Below are 18473 nucleotides of genomic sequence, written 5' to 3'. Positions count from 1 at the left end.
CACACCAAGCAGCCACATGGGGTCGATCTCCTCAACCATCTGGTGCTCTGGGAAAAAGGGGGGCCCCATGAGCTCGTAGCCCCAGCTCAGCTCCAATTCTGAGCTTCAAGCACGAAAACCAGGGTTCCAGACACAGGACCACGGGCCCCAAGGCGAATCAGCAGGGAACATGGGAGTCGGCAGCGGACACGCAGGGCCAGTGGCACAGCCACAGGTTGGGCTCCTATCCGGGGTGGGCAGCTGTTCTTCAAGTGACGGGACTTGGATATTTCAGGTCTGAATTTTTGTTTTGCCTATTTATTTATTTAACTAGAGAGGAAGCTGTACTTTCTCATGACTCATGTCTCTCAAAATGGTGTCTCCAGCATTTTTAATGCTCAAATCATCTTGAATTTTGGAGCTGGCCAAAAATAGGTCTAAAATCAAATCAGCCTCATTTATGTCATTCAAATGTTTAAAAAGTGAACAGAGTAGAATCACAGCTGGAAAAAACCAAGAGAATTAATATTTTTCCATAAAAAATTCAACACAGTATTCTCTGTTAAAACATGTGTACGTCTCCCAGAAAGCGCACCCAGCACTGTCAAATCACCAGCACTCAGAAGGCCTCCTAGCCCACTGGCACTCGCTCATGGCGGAGCTGAGGGGCCCAGGGACTGAACTGTGCCTGACGGCCTGTCCCAGCATCCAGCAGCTGTGGGGTCTCCTGCCACCCCCAGCCCCTCCCCCCAGGAGGGGCACAGGCCAGCCCAGCTCCCCCCCACCCAGGAGGGGCACTGGTGGCTCAGCTCCCCCTAACCCAGGAGGGGCACAGGCCAGCCCAGCTCCCCCCAGCCCAGGAGGGGCACAGGTGGCCCAGCTCTGCGCCACCCCCCACCCCCCGGAAGGGCACCGGCTGGCCTTGTGGAGCTCACTCAGCAGCAACCTGCTTCATTCACGTTCCGTCATCCAAAGACCACTCAGAGCTCAGTCTCACAGCTTCAAAAAACTCCGAAAGGTAGAAAGACACCAAGAGGAAAATACGAGGTGGATTAAAATGCAACGTTTAGGAAAACCACACGTCTTGTGGCAGCTGCCGGGGCACCGCAGGCCCGCTGGCCTCACAGCCCCGCACTGCACGCGGCTGGGACACCTGGGCCCTTGGGGCGGGGCCGGCCCACCAGCCTCTCCAAGCCGATGGTAAACTTCCAACCACCAGCAGGGGGGGTGCTTGGTCAGTCAGCACTGGGACCAAGGGACTGGCTTATCCTGACGGCACAGCAAGCAGGCAGGCAGAGAGCAGAAGGGCGGCGGCCGGGCAGGGACAGGGCCTCTTGGTCAGCACTCGCCAGCCCGGGCACTCAGGTGGTTTCAGGAGCAAAGGGCCAGGGAGCTGAGACAGGCAAGCCGGGGAGCAGGGTAACCACCGACTCCTAACTCACCTGCCCAAGTGCCTGCAATTCTGGGGTTCAACTTCCTTCTACAAAGTTCTTGTGAAATTTCTAGGTTAAGTTCTCTACATATAATTCACACAGCTCCTGTCTGAACTTCTGACTTTCCGTGTTTAGTCTCAAAGGTGGTCCACTGCTAAAACAAGCAAGAATATTTAAGTTTCAACAAAGGATGATAGGCTACTATCCAAAAGATAAAACAAGATCTGTTTACCATCCCTTCAAACTTAAAAAAAGGTTCCTACCAGTGGATGAAGCACAGCAGTTAAACTGGAGCCTCCAGGAAAACACTCAGTGGGCTGAGCTCCCTGCCACGGCACAGGAGAAAAACAGCCGGCAAAAAAGCGGTTAACGCAGGCCTTCAGGGAGGCCGCCCAGTGCCTATAAAGGCTGCCGCCACCGGGGGCTGGCCTCTCCTCTCCTCTCCCGATGGCCCAGGGCTGAGGGCTGAGGGCTGAGGGCGCCGGCAGGGCGCTGCTCACCAGTCTCTGCCCTCTTCTCCGGCATCCCTCGAAGGGCCCCACTCCACCCCAGGTCCAGAACTCAGGCCCCCGCCGGCCGGGAGCACACCCCCGAGGCTGGCCGAGAAGGTCTGCGCAGAGGGACACAGGTGAGCACGTCCCAGGTTCGGGGTTCGCGTCTGGGTCGGTGCCGGGATGGAGGTGGGGGTGGGGACAGTCTGGCCGGGGCGCAGCACAAGGTGGCGGCAGGCGGAGCAGACGTGGACCAACACGGGCACCCTCAGCGTGACTTCAGGGAGGGCGGCTCGTGTGAAGGCCCCGTTTATAATGCAGGCCCAAAATAACACCATCCGGCTTTTCTGTCAGGGTTGCTCAAGCAGGGCCTGTCTCACTTCGGGTGCGTGAGGCCGCTGGGCCCTGCCCGACGGCCCGACTCCACTCACTGCCCCAGCCTAGACGCCCGCCCGGCCTGGAGGGTGGCAGGTAGTTACCACTCCGTCACAGAGACACGCACCTGGTGGCGCTGACAGCGGCGGCTCTCTGAAACAAGATGACCGCCAGCGCTTCAGTGCTCACCTTCACAGTGAGTTCAGGGCCAGCTTCCATGAGGGAAGTGTCAGCAGTGAGGGTTATACCAGGTCCTTATCTTTTCAGACCATCATGAAAACAGTGTTTGTCAAGGATCAACAGACGCATCCCCACGGGGAGGAGGAGCCCTGTCTGCCCAGCACAGGGGAGGGAGCAGGTGCGCCGAGGGTCTGCCCACCTGTGAGCGTTCCGCCAGGAAGTCTGAAACTTTCCAGAGTGCCCCCGCTTAAAGAGTGAAACAGATCCTCTGCGTAGTTTCCCCGAAGAAATTAAAACACAGAGGCTTTAAACATTACAGGGAGAACCTGAGAACAGCAGCATTTGTGTGGTTCAAATCGGTATCACCTACGAAAGATGAAGAACACAAAACCACCAATAAAATCCAACTTATCGACCCCAGCAAAGCAAAGGTTGCGGAATCTTTTTAAAGTAGTAACTGATACCACGCTCGTGCTTTATCATTTTTCTTTTCCTTCCCTTTTCCCCCAAAGCGGCACTTTCAAGCAATAGGTGAGTGTCTGGTCTGCGTCAGCAACACCTTGGCCACGACCCCTAAAGACCTCACAGGAGAGGTGATGCCTTCCCAGTGGGGTCGCCAGGGCTCCTCAGACCAGCAGAGCCCATGGGGGGCCGGCAGCAGCCCCTCCCCAGGTGCCGGTCAACTCCGTGGGTCACCGCTGGGGAGGGGATGCAGACGGCCAGCTCCCGGCCTCGCGGTCCGGCCAAGCCCGTGAAGGGCCAGGGCACCAGCCCATCAGAAGCAAAGGTCCAGGAGGATTTCTTCACCTGCCTCCAGGTCCCAGTTTCTAGACTGCAAACAGCAGCAAAAAAAAAAAGAAAAAAGAAAAAGAAAAGGAAAAGGAAATGATTTTACAATAATTTGTCAAAACATGGAAAAAATTTTAATATTATTTTCTAAAGTAATTACTATTTTTATTCCTTACGTTCTCTTTTTCGTTTCATATTATGAAAAAAGTTTCACTTTCGGCACCCAAACTTAGGATTAGCAAAAAAGCTCCCTTTCTGATCCATTTGATTGTCAGGAAGAGGCTCTGCTCCCGTTCCCACAAAGCGTTCATTTTGCGCACTCGCGCACTCTCGCAGAAGCCGGCCTTCCCCCCGCCATCCGCCTTCTCTTTCCAACGGTGGCCAAGACCAGCTCACCTCCTCTCCTGACCAATCCCGACAGGTTTCCCAGGGCCTCCACGCCACGTCCACATCCTCCACCAGCCTGCACCCGCTGCGCATGAGGAGTCACATCGGCCTCCACTTAGACGAACGGGCCGGAGCCCTCAGGGGGGAGAAGGGGGTGTTTTCTGATCCTCCTGCTTTGGCTGGGCAACAGCCACCTGTCTGAGCAGAGCGGACGAGGTCCTGCCTTCCCCGCGCCCTGCACTGCCTCGTAGCCCTGCAGCTACCCCGCCTCGCTGGAAGCCTTAGTGACACGTAGCCTGTGCCCTCTGCTCTCGCTCCCCCAGGTGCCCAGCGTTAGGAGCCCCGAGGACATAGCAGCCACGCCCCAGAGGCCAGGCGGACACACGTGCCCCCCACGCAGACACTGTCACCTCCTCCATTTGCTCAACTTTCTGCAAATCAAACTCAAATTGCACAAGTGCCACCTGTGAGCAGCTGCGACCTCACGTGTCTAGCTCACGTCAAAGAGCCCCACCTTTCCTCCTCAGGATGGACTCACCACTGAACAAGGGCTTCTGGGAGCCCTGTGGCAAATCCTAGGGCCCCGCGCGAGGGGACGAGGCGCGAGCCCCGCGCCCGCCGGCATGGAGACGCAGCTGGGCGCCTACAACGGCAGCCCCGCGGGCCTCGACCTGCCCCGCGCGCTGGCCAACGGCTCGGGCGTGCTCTGGGAGCAGCAGCAGTATGCCATCGGGCTCTTCCTCTCCTGCCTCTACACGGTCTTCCTCTTCCCCATCGGCTTCGTGGGGAACATCCTGATCCTGGTGGTCAACATCCGCTTCCGGGAGCGGATGACCGTCCCCGACCTGTATTTCATCAACCTGGCGGCGGCCGACCTCATCCTGGTGGCGGACTCGCTCATCGAAGTGTTCAACCTGGACGAGCAGTACTACGACCTCACCGTGCTCTGCACCTTCATGTCGCTCTTCCTGCAGATCAACATGTACAGCAGCGTCTTCTTCCTCACCTGGATGAGCTTCGACCGCTACCTGGCCCTGGCCAAGGCCATGCGCTGCAGCCTGTTCCGCACCAAGCCCCGCGCACGGCTGAGCTGCGGCCTCATCTGGATGGCCTCCGTGTCTGCCACGCTGGTGCCCTTCACCGCCGTGCAGCTGCAGCACACAGAGGAGGCCTGCTTCTGCTTTGCGGACGTCAGGGAGGTCCAGTGGCTGGAGGTCACGCTGGGCTTTGTCGTCCCCTTCGCCGTCATCGGGCTGTGCTACTCACTCATCGCGCGGGTGCTGGTCTCGGCGCAGGGGCACCGGGACCTGCGTCCTCGCAGGCAGAAGGCCCTCCGCATGATCTTCGCCGTGGTCCTGGTCTTCTTCATCTGCTGGCTGCCTGAGAACGTCTTCATCAGCGTCCACCTGCTGCAGCGCCCGCAGCCGGGGGCCGCCCCCTGCCAGCAGTCCTTCCGCCACGCCTACCCGCTGACTGGCCACATCGTCAACCTGGCGGCCTTCTCCAACAGCTGCCTGAACCCCCTCATCTATGGCTTTCTCGGGGAGACCTTCAGGGACAAACTGAGGCTGTACGTCGAGCAGAAAACCAGCGTGTCGGCGCTGAGCCGCGTCTGTCACGCTGCCCTGAAGGCGGTTGTCCCGGACAGCACCGAGCAGTCAGAGGTCAAGTTCAGCAGCACCGTCTAGAGCGGGCAGGGCTGCAGGATGGCCAGGCGGACACTGCCCCCAAGCGCGCTCCCAGGACCCCAGCCCAGCTGCCCCGACTTTGCTCGGCTCCCAGAAGAGCCCCACCTGCCCTGGTCACACTGCGGGGTCACCAGCCTGCACGCCGCACACGCCCATCCCGTGGAAGAGATTTCTGCCGCCTGCCGGGCAACAAGAAGAGAGGAGGGGGCACCAAGGTGAAATGTCATAGTTTCAAGGTAGATTTCCCATAAATCTGCCATTTCAGGGAAAAAGCAGCCTGGAGACGAGACACGCTCCACTGCTCTGAGCTGGATCCGGCCACACGCAGACCTGATCCGAGGAGGAGGACACCTTCGTTGACGATGTCTCTGCCCCACTTACAAGTGGGGGCCCCGCCGAACATGGACAAAGCACACGGGCGGGGGGCGGGGGGGCGAGGAGTCGCCTCTACAGACACAGCAGGACAGCGGTGACCAATGGGAAATGCCCCGTCACAGCGTAAAAAGGAGGGAACAGTGAGGACTCTGGGAACATTCAGCCTCTATCAATAAAATGGAGTCGTGTGCTGAGTCTTCTGCGTTCTCTGCACTGCTCCCCAGTGGGGCAAGGGCGGGGGGAGCTCACAGGGCCCTGCAGCAGCACTGCCCCCTCCTCACAAAGAGAAAACAAGGCCCCTCACCAGCCAACAGCTCCTGTCCGAGCCCCGGGTGCTCCGGGCACCAGGAGACACCAGGGTTTGTGCTGCACCATCTTCGGGCACCAGATAAGCTTCATCCCAGGCGCACTACACGCCCTCACTTCTCCCGGAGGCTCAGCGGCGCCAGCTTCATCCATGGCGCGTGCAGGAGCTCAGGGCGCTCCCTGCGCCGCAGGGGCAGGCTGGGGGCTCCCGATTCCAGCGCTGACACTCCTCCCGCCCACCGGCTCTGCTCAGGGAACCCACCTCCCCAGAACCACAAGCAAAACAGGGCCCAGCTGCCTGGGTCTCCACACGGCAGGGCCTCCCTGGGGACCACACCAGGCAACGCGTTAAGTGACAGGAAATGAGCCATTTTTAGTTTGAATAGTTTTTTATGGGCGCAAATCTCCAAGAAACAGTATCTGCCCCAAGTAAATATTTGCCTTTACCAAGTGCCGCCTCCAGTGGTTCAAGTCCCACTTCAGACGGAAACTTCCAACTCTCAGAGGAAAACTAACAGGCCTGCCGGCGGCCCCCGCAACACGCCCCTCCCTGCAGCAGGGCTGAGGGCCAGCGTGCCTCTGTTCCCCAGAGCCCCCGCGCGTCACCAAGCACACAGACAGACACCCCGTCTTCTGGGGGGTCAGAGACGCCCTCCCCTCCGCACCCGGCGCCCCGTGACACGGCCCCCCCTCCTGAGCGTTGCTCCTAGGGCGGCTCTGCCCCAGCACAGGGCCCCGAGAGACCTGCTGGCCTGGCCCAAGCACTGTGGCCTGCAGGCCAGGACAGGAGCATCTCACTAGACAGGCGCTGTCCGTAAGACCCCCTTCCGACCTGGCAACTCCAAATCGCAGGAGCCCCCGCGCTGAGCACGCCCGACACCAGGGGTTCTCAAGCAGGTGCGCTCCTGCCCCAGCTGGGAAGGTGGTGGCGGGCGCGGAGGGGAGACGGGGGTGGGGAATGAGGCCTCGTCCTGGGCCCTCCGACAAGCCCAGCAGGTACATGTGTTGATGCCACGGGGGCTGTGACCTGACCGCCGAAGACCTCACCCGGCACCGAGCCCGTCTCCTGCCCTGTGGCTCTGCCTTCCCCGGGCCACAGGGAGCAAGCCACGTGGAGGCCATGCAAGCCCATCGAGGTGGCAGGTCCCATCCTTTCAGAGGGGACGCCTGAGGGGCGAGGGCAGAATAGAGACCCCCCCCCGCAAGGATCTCTGTGTGGGAACCGACCAACTAAAAGCCGCAAAGTGCTGATCCAGGACAGGCAGCCTCCCCGACGTGGGCCTCCTGGGGCAGCAGCTTCCACCCAGGGGTCCCTGGTCCGCCCGAGGCCACAGAGCAGCCTGCCTCTCTGGCACCTGACAGTCATACTCCCAGACTACGAGTGCCCTGCCAGGAAGCCCTGCCTGGGCCCAGGGGGCACAGGGCTGGACACAGTGCCTGCTCGGAGCCCCAGGAGCCCGTCTCCTCATCTGTAGAAGTGGCTGCACAGCTGCTCCGAGGGCCCCTCCGTGGAGGGCAGGCAGCAGGGCTGCAGGGAGGCCAAGGACAAGGTGGAAGCTGGGCCAGGTGCCTCGGGAGTCCCGTTCCCCTCAGGCCCTGAGGCCCAGATCCACCCCTTGCCTGGCCCTGCGGCCCTGATCCACCCCCAGGCCGTGAGACCCAATCCTCCCCAGGCCCTGCGGCCAGATCCACCTCCCCCAGGCCCTGCGGCCCCATCCCCCCCAGGCACTGCGACCTGATCACAACAGGCCCTGCGGCCCAGATCCCCCAAGGCCCTGCGGCCCCATTCCCGAGGCGCAGAGCCAAGGTCTGCACCCCTGCGGGCTCTGGGCACAGCCCGCCTGCCCCTTCAAGCACATGCCCTTCTCAGAAACATTTGTCTGAGGGAGGCTGACTTAATTATCTGGCAGGGGCACCAGAAGATAAAATCAAGGCATTTGATTGCTTGGTTGTTTCCTGGAAACCCCGCTCCCCCACACAGCAAGTCTCTTTAAATCCCACCAAGAGCCCAGAAGTGCAGAGCTGTAAGCACATGACAGCCGCCCGCGACAGCTGCCGACGTGAGCACCGACTTTACTTCCCACTGTCGTCTGTGCTCAGTACCCCCAGCTGCGAGCCTCCCCTATCCCATGGCTCGCGTGCCCTTGGTGGGAGTGGAGGCTGTCGGCTCCCTAAGACCTTGGCTGGGCTCCCCGTCATGAGAAGGCTGGGGGAGGCAGACGAACCTCCAACGGAAGGCTCGTTTTCCAGGGTGTGGCTGAAGCTACTCCGAAACTACCTGAAATCACTATGGACCGATTATAGCAGCCTGTGTTGACTCCTGGACCAGGGCCGCCAGCGTGGAGGCAAGTGCGAGGGCGGAGGGCCCGGGCACCGGGGCAGGGACTGGGCTCCCGTCTGGGAGAGAGCATGCACAGGCGTGTGGTGTGTATGTGTGCCCGGCGGGCACAGGCGTGGACGGGGCGTGCGCACAGACAGACGGACGCGCAGTTACGTGCTCCCCGCTCCGTCTGCTCACAGAGCACCTGCGGGCCCACCCTGCCCGACCGGGGTTCCCAGCACCCTCACCCTCACGGGAACAGGCTCCTCAGGCAGGGAAGCAGGGCCAAGGCAAGGCTGAACATGGTGTCCTGCCAGCAGGTATGAACACGGCAGGATCACACCAAAAGGACGCAGGGACCCACATCAGGGGCTCCCGCTGGACCAGTCTAGGCTATCTGACCACCAGGCTAATTACGAAAAGTAAACAAACTATTAAAAAACAACAATCCACGAGTCCATCCAGTAATAAACCGACTTTAACTTAAACAAACAATGAAATAGATGCAGTAACCCGGGAGGGAAGGGAGGGAGGAGTGGACGGGGGGGCGCGGGCTGGTCTTGCTCAGAACAAAATGCCGACTACCTGGGATGGGGTGGGGGCTGGAGGGGGTCGTCACCTATGACTGTCGTGGTGGAGACCCCCGAATGCAGCTGAGCCAGGGACACCTGATGGACGAGGAGCAGGGCTGTCCCCTCCGGCCAACTTAGCGCAGGGAGCAGTAACTAACAGCTCTTAATGCTCACAAGGGGCCCACCCATAGGCAGACCAGACATGTCCCCGAGGAGGGCACTGTGTCTCCATGTCTGAATCTGGGATCAAAACCTGAATCTAGTTGGGGGGAAGCATCAGAAAATCCAAAGCGGTGACAGGAGGAGCCAGCACTCCTCCGCATCGTGTCGCGAAGACAAGGCAGAGGAGCGCCCCACAGCAGGGATGTGACCCCGGGGAGAATGGTCTGCTGCAAGGAAGGATGCTCCAAGCAGGGGTGCTTGGGGGCCGTGGAGCCCGAGGATCGAAGTGTCACACCCACACGCACCTGCCTGGGCCGAGCTGCCTTGGGGCCGAGAGGTGATCCCCCCTCTAGGGAACACGTCAGCCCCTGTGGCCGGGGGGACGCACGGAAAGAGGGGTGCGAGTGCTGTAAGCGTCAAAGTGCCGTGCGGAGGGTCAGCTCCACACTCAGCCTCAGACTTGAAGGGACGGGAGCAGGCGCTCAGACAAGCCCTTGTGCACGGACGTCCGGGCACAGCGGCCAGCGGGGGAAGCAACGGCCATCAGTTGGCAGCTGCTCGGCAAACAAGCTGTGGTCCGTCTGCACCACGGACAGCGGTTTGGCCAGGGAAGGAGGCACTGACGCCAGCGGTGACACGGAGGAACTCTGATCGCACGATGCTCGGGGGGAAGTCAGATACCACGACCATGATGCAGGAGCCTGTTGGCACGAACCACCCAGGTGGGCAAAGCCAGAGACAGAGACAGGACGTCGGTGCCGTGGCTGGGAGGGATGGGGAGGGGTGTGGAGGGGAGGGAAGGGAGGGATGCTAGTGGGGATGGGGTTTCTTTTGGGGGAGTTGGTGGAAAAAATGCTCTAAAATCAGCAGTGATGGTTACACAACTCTGTGAACCCATTAAAAACCACTGAAGTGCAGACCTCAAGGGTGAGCGTGCAGAGTGCACGCCATGTCTCAGGAAAGCTGGCGTGTGGAAGAGCAGGACTGGGCCCTGGGCCTCCTTCTCCCGAGGCCGCCTTCCCTGCCTGGACGCTGGTCCCTGCAGACAACGATGCCTTCGCAGCAGACGCCGCCAGCACCTCCTTTTCTGCCCACGAAGGGGAGACAGCCCAGCACCCTGCAAGCATTTCCTGAAAATGTTCCTGTTTAAGCCGCCTGGAATCCTAGACACTTCCTCTGACGTTTATTACAAGTCTTCTAATTGAGGTTTTCTCTTCTTACTTAACTGCCTAACAATCCAAGCTTTATTTTCTTTCCCAGAGGGAAACGAATAAGCTGGGGTATCTTTCGATGTGCTTTTAAATTAAAAATGGAGGAAAAGAACTTCAGCAAAACTACAGCCTAACTTACTAAACTACCCTCGGCACCTCGTGAGGCCAGGAAGGCCAGTTACGCCCTGTGAAGGTTCCGGCTGGGCGCCGAGGTCAGCACCCCAGCCAGGCACCCGCTCCCTGTGGTCTGGGACGCCGTCACTGGGCGTCCGCTCGGAGCTCCAGGAACCCAGGGCTCTGCTGCTCCGCGTGCTTGCTCACGGGCCCACTGCGATGCTGTGCTTGTGACACAGTCGTCTGGGACACTGCTGGGCAGGGCAGCAGCAGAAGCAGAGATGCCCACACGTCTTCTGGTCACAGTGCCCCACTGAGACTGGCGGAGGGGGGGGCCAGCCAACCAGGCTGGCCCCAGGACAGGGAGCGGGAAGAAGGGAGGCCACTGACCCTCTTGCCCGCCGGCCTACCAGCAAGCCCTCCGCAGGTGCTGTAGGGCCACAAGATGGGGTCTCAGGGACGCGGGGGCACCAGCCGGCAGAGCAGCACCCACACAGGCCAGAGGCGGACATGGCGCCACGAGGCCGGGGAGCCCCAGGAAAGGCCCTTCCCCCACCACAGTCCACGGACCACACCGGCTCCGCCGCAGCCCTAGCCGCCACACGCCCAGTCCAGTGTTGCAGAAGGAGCCAGCTGCTCTGAGGCAGTCTGATTTTTGCCACTGTCTAGTGGGTGGGGGATCTCGTCCGGGAAAAGGGTTTTAAAAGCCAAAGGAACACAGAACAAAAGAGCACCAACACCAGACTGTAATTCTAAGCCTTCATGGTGGGAGGATCAATTAAAACTTATCACGAGAAATCAGCTGTGGGGGGTCCTGCAGAGAGTCCACAGTTGTTCCTAGAACAGGCACCGTCCCCGTCTCGCCCCTTCAGGGGCCAGTCCTGTGACAAGGGGAGAAGCAGAGTGATGAAGTCCACGCCCCTCGGCTCCCCCCCGGACTGGACAGCCCACCTCCCGCCACCTGAGCTCCGGGAAGGCAGGCGGTGCCAGGTCGTCAGTCCCCATGGTGCCCGGACAGGGCGCCGCGGGACACAAGCCCCCACCCTGACAACCGTGACAACATTTGTAGAAGTCAAGACCTTAAAATCATGGAAATTCTGAAGGTGGAGGGTTCCCCAGACCGATCTCTGGAAGAAAGCTTGAAATCAGGGTGGGAAGTAAGGGGCCGTGAAGCCACCAATGCCCTCACCAACGCCCTCGCTGGGCGCTGCCTGCTAACAGGGCCGGGGTCCGGATGAGGCGTCAAAACGCGCAAACTCCCAGTTGTAAGACACACAGGGAGAAGGAACGCAATTATGTCACGTGTGTTGCACGTCAGCACTGCCGTGTGTTTCACGTGAAAGTTGGAGTTAAACCCTGAAATTTCTCATCACAAGAAAAGAATACTTCTTCTTCCATTTTGCATCCACATGAGACGACAGCTGCTCGCTAAACTTACTGTGGTCTTCATTTCATGACGTATGTAATCAAATCGTCACGCTCTACGCCTTAAACCTACACGGTGCTGTGTGTCAACTATTTCTCATCAGAACTGGAAGAAGTAAATGAAGATGAAAACGCAGAACAAGCGCAGCGACGCCGTCTGTTGGCCAGGGGACCAGCGCAAGGAGGCGGCACTAAGGGCTCACAGGGACTTCGGGACAGCTCGTGAAGCGCAGCTCTGGAACAGCCAAGCCCTCACCCGTTTAAAGAAACAGACGTTGAACCTGAAAGCGTCTGCAGGGAACAGAGAACTACTAAGAGAAACTTAGGAAGGAGATCCAGACCCCTGAAAACTAACTCTCCAGGCCCAGAGGGTTGCACCGGCGGATCCCACCGAACACTAAAGGAATAATTAACACTGAGTACGCTGACTTAAACCCGGCTAGGTCAGCTCAACGACAAGAAAAACCCAGACCAATGCCCCTCGTGAATCTCGATGCAAAAACCCTTCACCAAATGCTGGCGAGCAGACTTCTGCACCACGTGGAAGGGACTGCGTCCCAGCACCACGGAGGGCTGACCCCCGGAGACGCCAGGCTGGCTCAGTCCTCCGTCACTGTAGTACGCCACATGTGACAGGGAAGGGGGGGAAGGCCACGTGGTCAGAACAGCTGACAGAGACAGCACTTGATGGAACTCAACACCCTTCATGACAGAGGCGAGCAGGATGCTGGGGACAGGCAGGTCCCTCAGCTTGACAGAGAATGTGACTCGGGGTGGAAGACTGGGGACACACAAGACAGAAGATGTGAGGGAACGCCCACAGCTCTGACCCTGGATTCTCAGCATCAACACGAGATTGAGCTTGGGAGGTGCCAGAACACCCGGGGAGGGGGGTGACCCGATCAGGCGCCGATGGCCAACTGGAGGGGCAGAGCAGAGCGGAGATGAGGCTTCTGCAGTGACTAGGTTGGGGCTGGGGCCGGGATGTCTCCGGTTAGAATGGACACGGGATGTGAGAGACAGAGGACGAATGCTGTGGCTCCCACCTCCATGGGGCCCCTGGAAAGTCAGGTTCACAGAGTGGACAGCGGGGGCGGGGGAGGTCCGGCGAGGGGGAGGCAGTGCTTAATGGGGAAGGGGTCTCAGGTGGGAAGACAAAACATTTCTGGCGATAGTTGCACAACGATGTGAATGAACTTAACAGAAAATTTACCATCTCAGCCCTTGTAAGTGTACAGCTCAGAAGTGCACTTTACTACAATAAAACAAGAAGGAACAAACGAGGATCTGTGTCCAAGCACAGCTGCCGCCGTCACTCCCATGGGAGGGGAGGCAGCGGCTGCGTGGGGAAAAAAGGACGGGGACTCAGGAAGCTGAGTTCTGGGTTCGCAGACGTGCAGCGGGGCTGAGGATGGGGCCTCGGGTGTGGAGAGCAGACGGAAGGCCAGGGGGCCCACGTCAGGGACGACGGCCCCCGGCAGAGGGGCGCCTGTCGAAGCACCTGGAGCCCGGACGCGGACGCCTCCTTCCTCTGCTCCGTCGGGGTCACCTCCCAACTCAGGGCCAGCCAGCACTGAAAGCCCAGGTAAGACGCTACCCCGACTCACAGGCTGAGACGAGGCCGCCAAGCAGCAGCCATGTCGGGAGCCGCAGCTCGTGTTGGTGGGCGGACTGTGTGCAGGCGGGACCAGAACCCGGAGGTGGCGGGGGCTGGGCAGTCCTCCCACAGCGAGGTCGCAGAGGCCAGGCCTGGCCCTTCCCCATGTGCATGGGGCAGGCGCCACAGCAAGGGGCAGGGATCCGTGGCCTCACATGATGGCCAGCGCGGACCTTCGGGTGAGGCCGCGGCCCGGCCGGCCCGGCCCCTAAGCCACACGAGGCCGGCTCCCCGAAGCCCCCACATTTGTAGTCATCTGTTGTCACACAGCAGCAGGTGACACGGCAGCTCGTCCAGCAGAGACGAAGATTTGCGAACCCCAAGCCCCAGCGACTCCCCCCCAGAGAAACTGCCCACATGTGGGAGCGCTCACCGCACATCGCTTATAACCGCCAAGTCCACAGCCACTCGGGTGGCCGTCCCCCGGGGCACCGGCTGGGGACGACAGCAGCATGGATGATACTTAGTTCAGTCAAAAAAGCAAAATACAAAAAAAAAAAAAGCAATTCCAACCACACAGAGCTCAAACACAGACAAACCAAACGACCATTCAGGGTGCACACGTGCGGAGCTCAGGTCCAAAGATGAGCACGGAGGTGGCGGCAGAGCGCCCGCCCCCCGAGCCGGGTGTGGCTTCCTGTACGCTGTCCGTGCCTCCCTCCTGTCTACACATTTAACAACAAAGCGCGGGAGAGGCAGGAAGGAGAGACACCCAGCAGACTGTGCCCGTCTGTGGCCACAAGTGAAACTCCCCACTCAAGTCACAGCGGCTCAGTTTAACTCTAGGCTCCAACTTGAATTTAAACCGAAAGCCACCACCATTTCCCAGGGACAGAGCCCTTCTGCAAAACCAAAGGTGTATTCAAGCCTGCTCCCCCCACTCCATGCACCTGTTTTTAAAGTCAGCTCAAGTAAAGGCGAGACACCAGTAGTGACACTCTGGGCCTAACACCAGACCCAGACGCAGAAAGGTCAGGGGGGAAAGGTCAGCGATTCTTCCCGGCCTCAGAACGGAGTCTGAGGAGAGCCATTCGCCCCAGACGTGCAAGCCTGCAGAGGAAAAGGCACACAGCCACCGGGAAGACGGGGCGGAAGACGGCCTTGGTGGGGGGAGAAGCAGCCCCCATAGTGGACGCCCCCCACCCCCGAGTCCCCTGGTTCCTGCCTACGGTCCTCGGGCTCTGGGAGGATCCCAGAGCCCCATGGGGCCACTTCCACGAGTGGTCACTCAGGAACCGGCCTCTCCCCGCCAGCCGCCCCATCACGTTTAGGGGGGTTCACCCTCCACAAACACCTCGACATGGTTTGGCTGTTCGCCCCCACCATGCAGGAGTGTGCGTCTCTGCCTTAAAACTCTCAAGTCCAGTTTAATCCACCAGTAACGAACACAAGCAAACCAAGACAAAAATCAGGACTGAATTTTCTACAAGTAACTTACCCTCAGGAAGGAGCTGCCTGTGGAGACAACCCCTGCCTCCTGGAGGGGTCCAGCTCCCGGCTCCAAGCCGGCGGCGGGGCCTCCCCAGTCCGCACCCCCTCAGTGGTGCTTCTTAAGTTCTGCTTTCCTTTTAAAACCAGTTCCACGAGGCCGCGCAAGCCCCGGCAGTCCTGATCGTCAGGCCCCATATTCGGAGGGACTGGAGCGCGGGAGCCGTGTGGGAAAGAGCGTGGGCCGCCAGCAGGACAGAAGACGGCACACGTGTGCACTTCTTCCTCACAGATTGCGGGCACTCGGCTCCATGCATGAGGACACGGGAACCTTGCCCGTTCCAAGCTTACGCTTCAGGCCACGAGTGCGCCAGGAGGCTCACGTGTCCGGTCCCAGCAGCCCGCCCAGAACACAGGCTGCTCCGCGGGAACTGCGGGCCCCCTGGCCGAGGGACCGACTTCCACCTGGGACCCGGCGCATGGAGTGGGGCGCACTGGCCCCCGTGTGTCTGTACCTGCGCGCTCAGACCTGCACACACACTCACGCTCCCCGAGAGCCATCCACGTCTCAGCGGCCAGTGTGGAGCCCACCCTTGGGGACCCCATGCACGCCCTCAGGGGCACAATGCGAAGCCCCACACGCTGCTCTGTGACCCTCTTCCGAGCAGCTGGAGGGGCAGAGGGGCCGCACGGAGCCCACCCACCGCATGCCAGGCCCGGCCTGGCCCAATCCACGTCCGCCAGCCTCCGGGTGCCAGGTTTCTCTCAGGGCAAGGACAGAGGCCGGAACACCGACAGTGGAAAATCGCTGACTGCGCCTCTCGGAGAACCACAGACTCCACTGCGTTTATCCAGAGAGAAGGAAGCCCAGCTATCGGGTGTGGGTGGCAGTCACAGAAGACGTGGCCGCCTGCACGGGCTGTGCTGGTGGGGCTGGAGTCGCCCAGATCACCTCCCTGTGCCCTCAGGCGCTGGGTGAAACTGCCAGAGGACGGAGCCCAGCTTCCCAGCATGAAGCCCTCCTTTTCACTTGCCACTCCACTTAAAAACCAGGCCGCGGCCACGCTTACTGAGAGCATGAGCCCTCACGTGCCCCCTGCCCCCGTGGGGCTGGGATCCCCTCCGCTGCACAGATGTGACGCTGGAGCTGGGGGTCACAGACCTAGGAGGGGGGAGCGGGCTCGGTGGGGTCCGGACCCCATAGGCAGAACTGTACTAAGAGCCTACTGGTTGCTGCAGCAGCAATGTCAACAGGAAACTGATTCATAAAACCGCTAACTCTCGGCAAACGTAGAAGTTCCCTCAGATCAGTTTCCGTGCCACCTATAAACATCGATCCCACACTCCCAAAAGGACGCATATCGCCGTGTTCCTCGTCCTCAGCCCCAGATAACTCGGCCGTCGTGGACTGGGCACTGTGTCAGCTGTTCCAGCACGCGACTGCACGGTGCCCTTACAACAGCCCTACGTGATCAACCCCAATCGCCTCCTCTTGACCATTTCAGAGACAAGCGTGGTGCCCAAGGTCAAGACCCGTCCAGCTGCCCTGCGTAAGCCCAGGCCCACCTGACCAGGCTGTGCTAAGCTCTACCCTACAGGTGGTCTCTGAGCTTGGATGTGGGGCGGTCAAGCCCCCGGCCCGCAACAAAGACAGGGCACATCCCCCAACACCTGTGCTCCCCTCCTGCTCCCAGTAACAAGGCTCCCATTCTGACTGGGCTCCTGGCTGTCCAGCTGGAGGTTATGGTCCCAGGGCCCCCACAGCCACATACGGGCGGACAACACAGGGAGGTGGGCAGGGGTGAGTGAGGGGGCATGTCCACAGGCAGCTTCCTGGTCAGCTCCTCAAGGTGAAGCCACTGACCCTCAACATCTGCTCCACCCAGACCCAACCACACGCCTGGGGTGGGCTCCCTCTGACCGGATGCCAGGCAGCCCCACAGGGGTGGCAGGACGGTGGGGAGTGAGGAGCCAGGTCCCTACACAGCCCAGGAAAGACCCCACACTGTGAGACCAACTTCCACCCTACGTAAGGCACTGATCTGGGATCCCCGTGCTGCAGCGGTCGGCCCACACCAGGACACGTATGTCTGTGAGCTTCCGTCTGTGGCTGGGTTTCGGTCCCTCCTGCACGCCGAGCCCTGCACTTGGTCATGGCACACAACACTCAGTCCAGACCCACGGCCCGCAGTCACGCATTCCAGCCTCAGCCCCTGCCCCACACCGGGTGGGCCTGGTTCCAGCCAGCTCACACCTACAGGCCAGGCGGCTGCATGCTGAGCCCGGAGCCATGGGCAGGGCTCGGTCTGGCCAACAGAGGCTCAGGATGCGCAGACAGCGTCCTCAGAGCGAAGCTGGGGTCAGTGGTGAGCCAGGACCCCCACCTCCACTTTCACTTCAGTCTTTCGAGAGATCTGAGCACGAACTCAGAGCCGACCCAGCCTGGAGGTCGGGCCTCCGACAAGCGGGTGTTCGGATACCTACACGTCCACAGCCGCCTTCAGGTGGGCACCCGGGCAGACGAGGGGTCGTCCCCCCAGCCTGGGAGAGGCAGTGCGGCCCTGGCCCCCAAGGACGGCACGTTCAGAGCAGACACTGTCCGAGCCCCTCACAGCGGGAGACGTGAGCGCCGCGCCTGGGAAAACCATCTTCAAAGCAGCGACTGTTTTCCCAGCTGTGAGCGCTCCATCCTGGGAAATCTTTTCATACCACTACAAAAATAATTTTGGAAGGACTGAACAAATATTCAGCGAAGTCTGTCCACCCTGGCATTCTAGCCCCCAAACTGGGGCGCTTTCTCGTGTACGTCGTCTGATTGGCCAGTGACCAGCGGTCCTGACAGCCGTGCGTGACCTCCTCAAACACACGGAGAGTCAACTCCCCTAACTCAGGACAGTGAGCTGGGCAGCTGCCTTTGAACCACGGGAAGCGGACACAGTCTGAGCAGGAGAAAAGGCAGAGACGGGGGCCTCCCGGGCTCGCCCCGCCACATCACCACGCACAGCCTGACGGCGAAAGCGCGGGGCAGCCACAGCTGAGGGGAGCCCCGGCGCTGCGCACGCTCACGGCGGGCGGGGGGACAGGCGCCTGCCACCAACAGTCGTGGCCCCTCTGAGCACAGTTCCCTCAGCCTTTAAAAGAGCCAGTTTGCACCACAACCAGGGGAGTGCCGGTGACCCGCCGGAGGTTCAGGAATGACGGCGCGACAAGCCCCTTCCAAAGCCAAGAAGGGGACGGGGGGCACAGGACGCGTCCAGGAGCACGGGCTCCGGGCCGGCAGCCACGCGGGCCTCCTGCTCGCACAGGCCGGGCCTGAGCAGGGGGCTCCGGGACAAGGGCTTCTCTCTAAGCGCTCCGCGTTTTCTGCGTTTTCCACGAGGGGTGTGTCCTCCACGTGAAGGGGCGAGGGCAGCTGTGTTTTCAAACGTCAGGTTAAGGACAGTGTTAGAAACGCACCGTAACCTGAGCCTGCCTGCCGCGCCCCCTTCACAGAAGGGCTGGAGGGGAAGGCGGGGGTGCAGAGTTGCGATGGGGCCCTTCCTTTTTGAAACTTTCCTTGTTATTTTGACACCATCTACTCA

The 18473-nt window shown here is 60.5% G+C and overlaps 2 protein-coding genes and 1 long non-coding RNA gene across 5 annotated transcripts in view; 1 reads left to right on the top strand and 2 right to left on the bottom strand.

Moving 5' to 3' along the window:
- The window catches only part of CHLSN (cholesin), a 92785-nt gene that overhangs the window by 54213 nt on the left and 20099 nt on the right, over nucleotides 1-18473 (bottom strand). The window lies entirely within an intron of this gene.
- Nucleotides 787-3689, bottom strand: LOC107034185 (uncharacterized). The gene is made up of 3 exons (XR_012061369.1): nucleotides 3644-3689; nucleotides 1676-3290; nucleotides 787-1566 (listed from the first exon to the last, which is right to left on the bottom strand). It is a non-coding gene; the product is annotated as an uncharacterized lncRNA (long non-coding RNA).
- Nucleotides 4255-6531, top strand: GPER1 (G protein-coupled estrogen receptor 1). Its single transcript, XM_006210445.4, has one exon. The coding sequence runs from the start codon at nucleotides 4258-4260 to the stop codon at nucleotides 5320-5322; it is 1065 nt and encodes a 354-aa protein (XP_006210507.4). The 5' UTR covers nucleotides 4255-4257; the 3' UTR covers nucleotides 5323-6531.

This window comes from Vicugna pacos, chromosome 18 (assembly GCF_048564905.1).
Source record: "Vicugna pacos chromosome 18, VicPac4, whole genome shotgun sequence".
Lineage (NCBI taxonomy): Eukaryota > Metazoa > Chordata > Mammalia > Artiodactyla > Camelidae > Vicugna > Vicugna pacos.
The sequence above is the reverse complement of the archived record's forward strand: the minus strand, read 5'-3'. Positions and strand labels throughout refer to the sequence as shown.